The sequence below is a fragment of the Lygodium microphyllum genome, chromosome 13 (genome assembly GCF_053477565.2).
Source record: "Lygodium microphyllum isolate KBCC chromosome 13, Lygodium_microphyllum_v1.1.10, whole genome shotgun sequence".
NCBI lineage: Eukaryota > Viridiplantae > Streptophyta > Polypodiopsida > Schizaeales > Lygodiaceae > Lygodium > Lygodium microphyllum.
In genome coordinates, this window is record NC_141147.1 from 76,252,585 (window position 1) to 76,264,964 (window position 12,380).

The following is a 12,380-nucleotide window of genomic DNA, read 5'->3' on the forward strand; positions in this document are numbered from 1 at the left end:
CCTTAACATAAAAGCTATTGGCTACTATTGGGCTTTGTTTATTAGCACCATAGCCTTTTGCAAGAGAAATGGCATTTTGCCTACAAAACCTATAAGAAGAATATATCCATGTGGATGCATAAGGATGAACCAATTGGAAAAGCAAAAGATTTGTTTCTTGTAGGTATAGTTCCTGAGTGTACTGACAAAGCTCAATGAGGAAGTAAACCTTGCAATATAAAAGTTATTAAGTACCCAATCAAATTTTAAATTGAGGGTATCTAAGTGCCAACAATTTATAATGATGTAATTGAAGATTATGTGGAATATTTAACTCCTACCACCATCCTCCACATGTTCTAAATAGAAGACATGCTATATGTCCTTTCAAGTATCTAGGAATTGTTGCCTTAGTATTCTAACATAACATATAGAAGAGAATGATAATTTCACAAGCATATGTTTGGACAAGTACCTTGTGGTCAACAAAAGTATGAAAGTTCTGATTATCAATCAACAACGTAGAAACTATCTATAATCTATAATCTATCAAAATACTAATATACGATGCAAGCTTAATAATGGAAGAAGAGTTCCAAATATGTTCAAAGAGCTTGAACATCACACATGATAATTTTGTCAACATGAGATGTAACCCAAAAGTGTTGTACCAAATGGCCACTAAGTTGGATGCAAATAGACCCATTTAGCATGCTAAGAAAACCTACTTTCGAGATTAAAAGCATGCATTTCAATATGATGTTCTTTGTCCGTGACTACATTGAAGACCCATGCTAGGGAGTCCAATTTTTTTAAAAAAGTGCAAAGCTCTAGTTCTAATAGATGGGTTAAGGATGTCAAACTTCGCTCCAAAGCCTTTTATACTAGATGTATAAAAGAAAATTGTTATAATCCTCATTATAGTGCATAATACAGTAGGAGAACAAGAGTACTATTAGTCTCATGCCAAGGTAGATAATAACAAGCTTCTCCTCCACTTGAATTATGATATGTACATTCTTACAAATGATGCATACAAGACTAGGAGTACTAAAAAGGCTTGTACTAATGTCTGTTCTGAGATTAGCACAACTAGGACAACCCAAAGGAAAACCTATGATAACCAAAGGCATAGAGATGAAAAAGAAATGAGTGATATAAGCTTTGAGCCAAACCTTGTACATACTAAGCTTCTATATGTACCAACCAAAGTTAAAGACTCATTGTAAAAGTTAGCATTTAGCTTACTTTTGTGCTTGTTAAACATCTATCCTAGCACCTCAATGCTATCTAGAAACCCTTTCTAAGTTCAAATCACACCCAAAACTCACCTAAACCTTTCTTTTAAACCACAAGGTCTATAACCTACCACTTTACATTGAGTCATGCAAACATTTCCAACCCTCTAATTCCCTTCAACTTGAGAAAGTTTATCATATGAGGCAGGTAATCTAAGACCTAAAAGTTACCTACTCTAAGTACACCCTCTCAACTTGTGGTCACAATAGTGGCAAGAACAAGTTCTAGCGTGATGGTTTCAAATCTCTCAAGTTTTGGTAGAAATGCACACTATTTACCTTGTTGCCACTATTGATCTCTTTGGTTGAACTCTCTCTCTCTCTCTCTCTCTCTCTCTCTCTCTCATCTTCCATCGAATTGTTCAACCTTTGAACTCTTCTCCATGTAGTATCACTTTGCAATGCTTGAGTCTATTTACCCTTTGTTTGATTTCCTTTTGTTGTTCAACATTCATAGATACTTTCACATCTAACATCCATGAAGTATCATTTTGCAATGCTTGGGTCTATTTAACCATTGTTTGATTTCCTTTTGCTCTTCTACATTCATAAATACTTTCACATCTAACACCACACTTGTATTGTTATGAGTATTTCCTCGAACATATTTCATTCTAGTTAGCTACTCAACTAGATTCTTTCACCCTTTCTCCACAATATATACCACAAGAAAATTCTCAATTGATGACTTCCTAATACTCAAACCTTTTTAAGATTTTAAGTCCAATATCACATCTATTGACAATCTTGCCCCACTATCTGATCTAATCTATTTGGAGATGCTACTAGAACCTAAATTGGATACCTCAAGTTACCAAGACTCAACTTAAAGCACCTCATAATAAGAAGTCTTTGATAAGACAATACCTCCTAGATTCTTCCTAAACACAAACTTCTCCAACAAGAAGAAACTTGACTTTGATTTCAAAGATTGTATTAACCAAAGGGTAGATTTCAAATCATCAATTACTTCAAGTTTGTTATAACCTTATAAATTAGCATGCTAACACTCTCAATTATGTGCATAGATAAATTTACCAACACATAGTCTATCAATCACGAGAGGTTGAGTGAATACAAGGGTGCATCTTGATCTTTAACAGAGGTGCAAATGATTTAGGGATGCCCTGTTGACACCCATATGAATTGTAGCTTGAAGCAAGTATAAAAGCATCTGGTTAATGCTACGTCTCATTTTTATCATGCCTTTCTTCTATATATACAACTCATGACTTTTTTTCACATCCTTCTTCACACTCTTGCCTCTAATTTCACCATCGTTCTCATTTAGGATTTCACATTCATCCACCATAGCTAGGTATCAAGACATAGGTTTTAATCCCAAGATTGAGGTTCCATTTCACTTGGTCTAACTTGTTATGCTTGTACTTTAGCCTAGGACTCAAGCTTCAATAAGACCAAGTAGGGTTTGCTTATGAGAAGACTAAAATTGATATCCTACTAGATTAGCAATATCTTGCTCCATAGTTGATTATTTCCAACACATGATAGCTACAATTAAAGAGTAGTCTAATGCACTCTCAAAGAAACCAACTTTGTTTGACATCACCAACACTTTTCTAATCTAAAATAAAATTCCATGGCCACAACTTACTTAAACATTAAGTTTTCTTGATTTTTGGATAGACCTTGTGTTTGGTCTTCATAATTACTTAAACTTGTTCAAAAATATGCCAATACAAAGAGATCCCATCATTGTTTGGCTTTCAAAATTACCTGAACTTATTCAAAAGTATGCCAACACAAAGAGATCCAACACAATATTAGTGAGTTTGGGAATCTCCCAATTCCCATTTTTTAAATACTAAAAAGGTGACACCCGGATAACATGCCTATAAGTTTCTCAAAACCATATGATGTGACTTATCATTGGAAAGCACTTAAAAAATGGAATCTATTGAGCTATAGAGCGCTCGATTTGGAGTTATAATGTTTAAGTTATGACAAATCCAAAGATTTGATCACATGTCCCAAACTTATGGAAAATTCCCATATTCCCTAGTATGGTGTTATCCCATCATTATTTCCATTGCATCTTCATCAACGTCTTCTATTTGCTTGGAGAATATGCATAGGCTCATACTAATTAATAGTCGCAAGCATAATGAGGAAGCTTAGATGACATTGAGACTTAATTTGAAGGTGAAAAAGAATACTCAACAAGAAGCTCAAAAGCTTCATGGGTATCCTACCTGTATATGGTCAACCATTTGAGCTATAGAATGCTTTTAGCTATATTCAAACTCTTCGTAATGAAATATATGAGAATAAAAATATTCATTATGAAAAGGGCCTGTGTATTGTTTTCTAAAGAATTTGTGTGTAGCTTTTCAAATCAGTACTTGTCTGATCATCTTGTAAAAAAGATGGATGCATATACAACTAGTAAGGCCTCTTTGCTGACCATGGCAAATTCCAGTCTGAATGCGCAAAATAAAAAGTTTACTGTCCAAATGTTTCACTACATGGCCCACCTAGATTACTTATATGTATTCAAAATTGTGGGATGTCGTCACAAAAAATACACCAAAAACAAATGTGCATACCTTTGGAAGGAAGACCTATCCTTCATACATCTCTTTTTAGCATCAGGCCTTAATTCATTATATCAATATTAAAGGCACAACCAAAAAGGCTTGGACTGAGATAAATAAGTTCTTTTGGACTTAGAAGGCCCAGAATAGGGAGCTTCATTTGTGCATAGAAGCAACCTCCCATCTCCAACCCCCATCCTCTTAATACCATTTACATGAAAGAAGTCACTATAAATGGAGATGAACCGTGGCAAACTGCTCCAGCCTTAATTCTTACCAACCTACATGGCATGTGAGTGGCAGAGGACTTCATATTCTGCCAACTTTGGTGATTTGAAAGAATGGCAGGCAAACCTAGCTACGTACTGTACACATGTTTTGCTAATAAACATTGTTCTAGTATACAAATGCCACAGCCTCTGGTAAAAGCTTACAGCTCTTTCTGTGTCTGGTTGGGCTGCTGAGAATACAAATGCCACAGCCCCTAATAAAAGTTCAGAGCTCTTCCTGTTTCTGGTCAGGACGAGTATTTATCAAGTATATCGATGCCAAAGTCACAACAGCACCCACAATTTGTATTGAGCTCAAAGTTTCGTCAAGTACAAGATACCTGTAATGATGATCGGGAAAAATATTTAAGCATTCTCGCATACCGTGCTACCAGCCATTTTATTGCTGAAATCATGCCTATACTAATCAATTCATGCCTATGGCAAGACACAGTAAATTACAGCCACACAGAATGTTTTAACAAAATAAATAAATTGGGAGTTTGAAATACAAAATCTTGTTGTTCTTTTTCTTCTTTTGCTGGAGGGTTGCGATTGTGTGTGTGTGTGTGTGTGTGTGCTTTCATTTCTAGAGTGAATGCCAACTCTCTCCTTATGGAATGGTTATGAGTTTTCCTTGAGCTCAAAGCTCAAAGGGCATATGCCTTGGTAAAAATCACTAAAGGCCTCCATGGAACTCGATTTGGACTATGATTGAACAATTTCGACACCTTCCTACATGTACATATGAAGATGGATTCAAATTTGGAGCATTTCATTTAATGCGACACATTATCCTCTTAAGACATGACCAGCACAAAAACGTATGTTGTCTTGGGACCTGCAGCCTAAGCCTTCAAGACTGACTCATCATGCTAACTCCCTTCGGCATAGCACAGATTCTGTTTAAAAATGGCACATTAGACCTTTAGAAAATTGGGCTGAGAATGCTCCACTTATGGAGGGGCCTTTTTGGTGAAGATGCATGCTTGGTGCTCTTGTTACTTCATAGACGTGGTGCTCTGGATAAGACCACTCTCCACATTTTTTCAATGAGAACACTTCCCACAGTTTTTGAAGTTATCCTCCTTTGCCTTCGGCAAGTTCTTATGGACTTTTGGATCTTTTCATGTCAGAGTGAAGACTTAAATTACTTTCTTTTCCTGGATGCACTTCTAGACACTGTAGCTAACTGGATTTCTTATGGGTACAGGTCAGAATATCTTTGCACCAATCTCTCAACCTTGCACTCAAGGATTGGATGGAACTCAGTATCATATTTTTCAGGAGTGTTTTTGAGTTTTCTTGGCTGCACTCACTTTCAGGTACTTGTCAATTCCAAGCTTGTAAGATCATTTGAAATAAGATATAGCCGTGAGCTATGGATATTCTTAAGCCTGCATATGCCCATCAAGTGTCTCATATAGCTTATATCAATGGGCAATGTGAATAACTGGTGACTCACTTGATATTACCTAAATATTTGGCTCCCAGAAGTTCCCCTCCATCTATCCCAGGATGAGATTAGCATTAACACTTGCAATCATTCAAGTTCTATGTTTGTTGCGATCCTTTAGTGCAGATTTTGAGAGTAACAAGAGTTATGTCTTGTTTACTTTCAAACCTTTTGTGACTCCATTATGATGGGAATTGAAACCCACCACGTTTGGCATTAGATGCTTCCACAAATCAAGTCAATCTAACTGCATACGAAGATTACGTTGCGAGCTGGATGACAAGGGACAATAGGCATTCTCAAATTCATGACATCAGATAAGCAGCTGCAAACATTGTAGACCTCATTGAATTGCTCCCCCTGCCTCCCACCAATGGGGGTCTAATTCCACAACAATCAGCTGGACTGCGCCCCCCGCCCCCACAATAAACAAAATCTATTCTGATAGCCTGTAAGACAATGCGTAAGGTCCCATAGGGCAGACCCCAAAGCTAGTATTTCTTCAAGCTATGATCAAACAGAAGGATAAACTTTTAAAATGCAATTGCTTAAGCCATAAGGGACATCTACCACGGTCAGATCTCACCCCAAAAGTTGTAAGTGACCCTTCCACAATCTTATTTTCTGCAGAGACGGCTCAGCCATTGCTTCAGAGACTGGCTAATCACCACTTTTACAACTATCCACATTGTGAATGGATTTTGAATACTTCCAACATGTGTAGATATACATGAGACAAAGTCGCTGAATACAGTAAAGATTATTAGCAAAATAATCCATGCATTTCCAAGTAAATAACAACACTTACCCAAATAATGCAGCAAACATGGGGGTAAGAAAAGTCAAAGAACTCAGTCTCGTTAGACTACCTGGAATCAAGAAATGGCCATAAAACAGTAAGTTATCAATTTAGACAGAGTATCCTTGTCTTTCTAGAAAATTAAAACACCGAAACCACAAAGGATGCTTTGCCATATGAGAGGATTTAAAGTTTTCCATGCAGAGGTGGACCAATCAAATTAAACTATCAAACATGCCTGAAAGTATCTGCAAAAACATACACAGACATGTACAAGCACCAGGAACTATGTTAATGAACTGTGAACTTTTAAGCTTTGCTTGTAGAGACGATCATGAACACACCTTGATGCAGCAAAATGGAACCATAAAATCAGAAATATACAAGCAAGGTACCCCAGGAGGGAGACATACCTCTAGACGCATTGTAGAAGAAAACACCATAGCTTATTGCACTGCCAAAAACAGAAGTATATGCTAGTGCCATCCAATCTCCAATTTCCAAATCCTGAATATGACCTGCCACAGCCGGGTCATGCTGAATATATGCTAGGAGGAGCAAAGGAAGTCCGCCCAGAACCATGTGCTGCATAGAAGAGTCTCTTTTTATAACTCCATAGAACTCTTTGTCTCTCTCTCTTTTTTTCGTGAAGATAATTGAATTAAGTAGTAAATATTTACATCAGACCATCAGGTCAGTGTTCTCTCTCTCTCTCTCTCTCTCTCTCTCTCTCTGTTACATCAGACCATCAGGTCATCAGAGAAACTGACGAAAGACTATCAGGACTTCAACACAAAGAAAACACAAAGAAATCACACAGAAAGGACAGCTGGAGTAGAGTGAACAATAGCCAGCTAGGGAGCAGCAATGTCAGGAAGAACCACATCAGCTGATATCATAGAAGAAATCTGCCATAGCACTAAACCTCGACCACGGGCCACATGACCATGGATGCCCGAAACTGAATTAAAAATAAAGGCATTCCGAGTATGCCAAATATGCCACAGGGGCAATCCATCTAAGGAAATGGAAAAGACAAGAATAATCAGAATGCAAAAAAGACTCAGAGGGCATCTTTTCCATAATCCACGGACGGGCTGTTATCCGGTGCTGAGTCACCAAGAACCACACATGGAAAATAAAACTCCAGATCTGTCGAGCAACGGGGCAAGAGACAAAAAGATGAAGCAATGTTTCATCACATGTAGTGCAGAATACACAACGACCAGCAGAGATCTTTTGAGCACGCAGCACCTCTCCAGTTGGAAGACCACCAATCAGCAATTTCCACATGAAGACTTTACCCTAATACGGAACCTTAGACTTCTAAAGCTGAATGAATCTTTCCTACCACTATCCCGAATGTGCCAAAATTTATTAGCCTTTGTAGTGACCCATCTCTTGGCCTCCACCATCTGATGATATATCTGGTTAGCACACCTCTTCTCGAAATCATCCGGAGCACAAACATCCAATCACGCCATGGATACAATGGCTGTAGCATCGGCAAAGGAGAGAACCTCTGAAGTCTGATCTGTATGGATGACCAAATGCCACAATATCCACGGGGCACACAAAAGTGCTGAAGAATACGCCGAAAAGAATAAAGATGTGACTGCCCAAGAATAACACCATCAAGAACTATCTGCAACCCCAAATGAGCCATCCAATTAAACTTGACTCTTTGCAAATCTTTGTCCGGCCAATCCAAAAACTTGGAGGATGCCAGTACTTCTCCTTGCAACGAATTCACCTCTTTACGAATATTAGGGGGACGCCAAACTGAAAAACGTAAGATCTCTTGCCAAGATGCAATCAAATGAGAAAGGAGAAAAGACCAGGAGACCTTAATAGGCCTCGAGGAATTAAGCACATGCCACCAAGAAGCTTGAATAACCATGCTACCATGAGAAATGCCAGTCTTTTCAATGAAAAATTTTGCAATATTTAACCAACGATGACTCTATACACACAGAGCCTGCAAAAGGGCCAACCTCAAGGCTGTCATATGCAAATTAACATCCAACAAAGTTGCACCCCTATCCGTTTAGATGTAGTCACATGCTGCCACGAAATCCACACCTGTCCCAAACGATTGTCTTTCTTTTTCCACAAGATGAATCTGATACGCTGAACCAATTCCAAAAGGGACTTCTTAGTCCAGGGAAGCAATGGCAGAAAGAACGATATCATACTGATCATAATACATTGAGCAACTTTAAGTCTGACATGTAAAGGCCAACCTTGAGATTTCCAGTACATGAACCTGTCATGAATCCGGCAGGCCATCCAATCCAGTAAGGCACGGGGAGCTACCTCCACCCCGATAGGATATCCCAAGTGTTTGGTTATATTTCCCTTTGAGATCACAATTCCATGCCAGCCCAAGGCCTGTAGATCATTCTTCGTAGGAGAGTAGTATAGATTTCTGAGTATTAATATGAAGACCCGATGCCAAATCAAGAAGTTTTTCCACACTTGGTTCATCCACGTCAATATGGTTTCATTAAAGGTTGGAATATAATGTATAACATTTTGAATGTTCAATTGGGAATTGACTATGCCAAAGCTTCAGGCCAGCACGTAGTTATTCTTCACCTTGATATTGAGAAGGCATTTGATTATGTTAGCTGGTCTTTTTTGCGGCAATTATTGTCTACAATGGGATCTGATCCTTGCATGGTTTCTCTTATTGATACTATTAGTCAGGGTGTTATGGCTCGTATTGCTCTTAATGGAGGGATCACAGAGGAATTGCCTTATCCCGATCTCTTAGGCAAGGCTGCCCTCTCAGCCCTTTGCTATTCGCTTTGGTCACCCACCCGATGCTCTCATTGTTGGACAAGTTGGCTGATCAAGGTGAGATAGTTGGCTTGTCTCTTCCCAGTGATACTCAACTTGTGGGTCAATCTCTGGCAAATGATTCTTTTATGTTCCTTAAGGCTGATCGCACTAATGAACTCTGTGTGTGTGTGTGTGTGTGTGGGGGGGGGGGGGGGGCATGTTTGTACTCTAGCATTATCTCATTGTACACCTATCTTCAACATTTTCATAGGCCACTTATTTTACAGTTATCTTCATTTTACTAATATTAGACATGGATCTATTCTTGAGTGTCTCATGAATCATAGGCCACATTGGCCTTATGTAGATATCAATCTCTCTTTTTTTAGTAATGAATGATTGTATTAATCACATGAGAAATACAAGACTCACAGCAGAACACATTACACGTATCCACCACCACAATGAGGCCAGATGCACACATCCCCTGAGGAAGGAATGGACACACATATTAAAATCCCCCATAAAAAAACCCCGTCTGCCAAGTGACAAGGAGGTCTGCAAAGTATTCCAAAGATCCCGGCGGGATAAAGGGTCATTCGGAGCATAGAGGCCTAACAACCATAAGATCTCTCCTTCAAATAAAACTTCAATCACCACAAAACGGCCATGTACATCATTTTTAATAAGAACAGGCTGATATTTCTCATGTACAATCATAAGCACACCAGAATAATGCATGGCATGTGTCTCTGCATAAAACAAGCGAAATCCATGGCAATCCACAACTTTTCGTACTTCACCGTGACTCTTGTGCTTGACAGCACACAAGACATCCCACTGATTCTCATGCAATACAGTCCACATGGCATGTTGCTTATGGCAAGAACAAATGTCTCGCACATTCCACGTGGCTATCTTCATGTGTATTCAAAAAAGAAACTCAGGAACGAGGCACAGCTTGCCTCGATTTAACCTTTTCTGCTAGAATGTCAAGGACTCCCTCATCCAAAAAATCAGCTAACACGGCAAAAGAGTTCTAACGGCCAGCTTTAGAGGTAGACGGTATATCCACTGTCTTGGGGATGGAACGGGGATAACGACGATCCCATGGGGTAATCACATTCATTACCTCTAGTATCAAAAGCCAACTTAGCAAGTGGGCCCTTTGGACCGTCCGTATATACTTTCCTAGTAAACTGATTACGGGGAGCAGAAGAAACCATAGTATGAGCAGTGTGCTCTGAAGACAACATTTCTTTCCTGCGCATATAAGTGCGCATGGAATCTTGTGAAGCATTATCCGCCAGGCCAGCATAAAACCTTTTACCTTTTTTGGCACGTACATCTACCCAGTCATTGCCACGGGAATCCAAACCCGAAACCTGTTGTTTACCTTTATCCAAAACTTTAGGTGGCTAGGTTGCATCCTGCGACGGCACATCAAGCACCATATCTTCCATGGGGAGCACAACATACTCAGCATCTGAAGTCGGTTGCTTCTCTAGGCATTCGGTCATAAAATGCCCCAATTTTCCGCACGAAAAGCAATGCCCTGCAAAGTTGCCCCATTTCAAACGAAAGTGCAAAGGATGCATGCCAGAGCAATTAAGACGTAACCAAGCAGGCCTTTTCCTAGCAGTGTCCCATAACATACACAAACGGTTACGATTCATGGCCCTTAGGCTTGGGGGGACCAGAACAGTGCCCACAATGGCCATTGCATCCTTTAACAGTGGCCAATAAAGAGCTGGATAATTTTCCACTTCAACCCACACCGGGCATTCACGTTGAAGCAGGCGCTGAAAATCTGCCATTGGGCGCCATGGCACAACATGGACCAAACGGCGATCAAAGAACAATGGCAGTTTAGACAGGAGATCAGCACGATGCTTCTCAGATTTCAACAGCACCTCATAGAAGCCTCGAGGCCCAACAAAAATTTCCTCAACACACTCCCCTTGTAGTAGATTGTGCAGCCACTGGCGAATATGGGAAAGCACTGGGATCCCGCCAGTGAAGAAGAGTATAACAGCACGGTCATAAAACACCAAAAATGAGCGCAAGACATTTTTCGGGTCCACAGTGGCTTCCAGAACATCTTCAGTTCCTGAGTCAGAAAAAGCTTCATGATTATGTTGGACATAATCGCCAAGCAGAGTGTTGGCAAACTCCAGCAAATGCTCCCAGTCAACATCCTGAGAATCCACAGAATCAGAGGCAACCTGAGCATAAGAACGTTCCTGATGATCCATTGTCTCTTCCGAAGTATGCTTGGTGCGTTTGCCCGCAGGCTGGAAGTCAGGACGAGGAGGCATCTCCTCTGTGCAAGGAACCATATCCTCTGGTTCCTCTGTATCAGAATCCGGACCAAGGGCTGCCACCGTTTGGTCGATAAAAGCCATATCCAGACCAACCATGTTGTATCCCCACTTATGCAGGTCAGATGCAAAGCCAGGAGCTCACGGGAGGCAGAAACGACGCAGGCCTCTCTCTCTCTCTCTCTCTCTCTCTCTCTCTCTCTCTCTCTCTCTCTCTCTCCTGTATAGAGGCGCTGTCCAGGGACGTATTCTGCAAGCACACCCGATGAAACCTAGCAATTCTGCCATCACAGGAATCTCTCTCTCTCTCTCTCTCTCTCTCTCTCTAGATTGGCACTAACCTCATCTAGACAACTAGCAGCAGGAGGCGAGAAGAACTGTTGATTTTCACAGATGGCTATTTGGATGAGCCTATATGGTTTGGATATTGACCGTCTTCCACCTTTGGATTATAGCCTTGACTGCCCTACACTTTCTCTCAGCTGACCAGAGTTAAACCAAGTGATCAGAGCTGATATCTTGAGGATTGAAACAGCAAGGACATGAATCCATCCACCACTCCCTCTAGGATTGAGGATGGATTTCTACAGGAGTCATTTCTTGTGTCTCTCTGATGATGGTTTCACTATTCGGCCAGCATATATGGACACCCATCTCTCCCATAGTGTACCGGTTGCTATCGGACAGATTCGCACCTCCTCACATAGGCTTCAGATGGAGACAGGCAAATGAAAAAATACCCTAGCAGAGGATAGGACTTGCCAGCTCTGTGGACGAGAGCCTAAGATGGAAGAGCACTACATATGCAGATACACAGTATACTATGACATACGAGGACGGTACCATTGCCTCTTCCGTGATGGATTTGGACCCCTTCGTCGCTTCATGGAGTACGAGGACCAAAGATGCCTAGGTCTTT

The 12,380-nt window shown here is 40.3% G+C and overlaps 1 protein-coding gene across 2 annotated transcripts in view; it reads right to left on the reverse strand.

Annotated features, from left to right (window-relative positions):
* Positions 1 to 3,594: 3,594 nt before the first annotated feature.
* Positions 3,595 to 12,380, reverse strand: part of LOC148026793 (nodulin MtN21 /EamA-like transporter family protein) — a 47,887-nt gene continuing 39,101 nt past the window's right edge. The window contains exons 5-8 of one of the 2 annotated variants that reach the window (XR_015692903.1): positions 6,770 to 6,941; positions 6,366 to 6,426; positions 4,234 to 4,442; positions 3,595 to 4,178 (exon numbers count right to left, since the gene is read on the reverse strand). Coding sequence is in view for 1 of the 2 variants with exons in the window: in XM_087691321.1 (XP_087547447.1) it covers positions 4,328 to 4,442; positions 6,366 to 6,426; positions 6,770 to 6,941 (348 nt within the window). In the remaining variant the exon portion in view is untranslated. Of the gene's footprint in view, positions 4,443 to 6,365; positions 6,427 to 6,769; positions 6,942 to 12,380 lie in introns of both variants that reach the window. The other variant, XM_087691321.1, reaches the window with a different exon arrangement.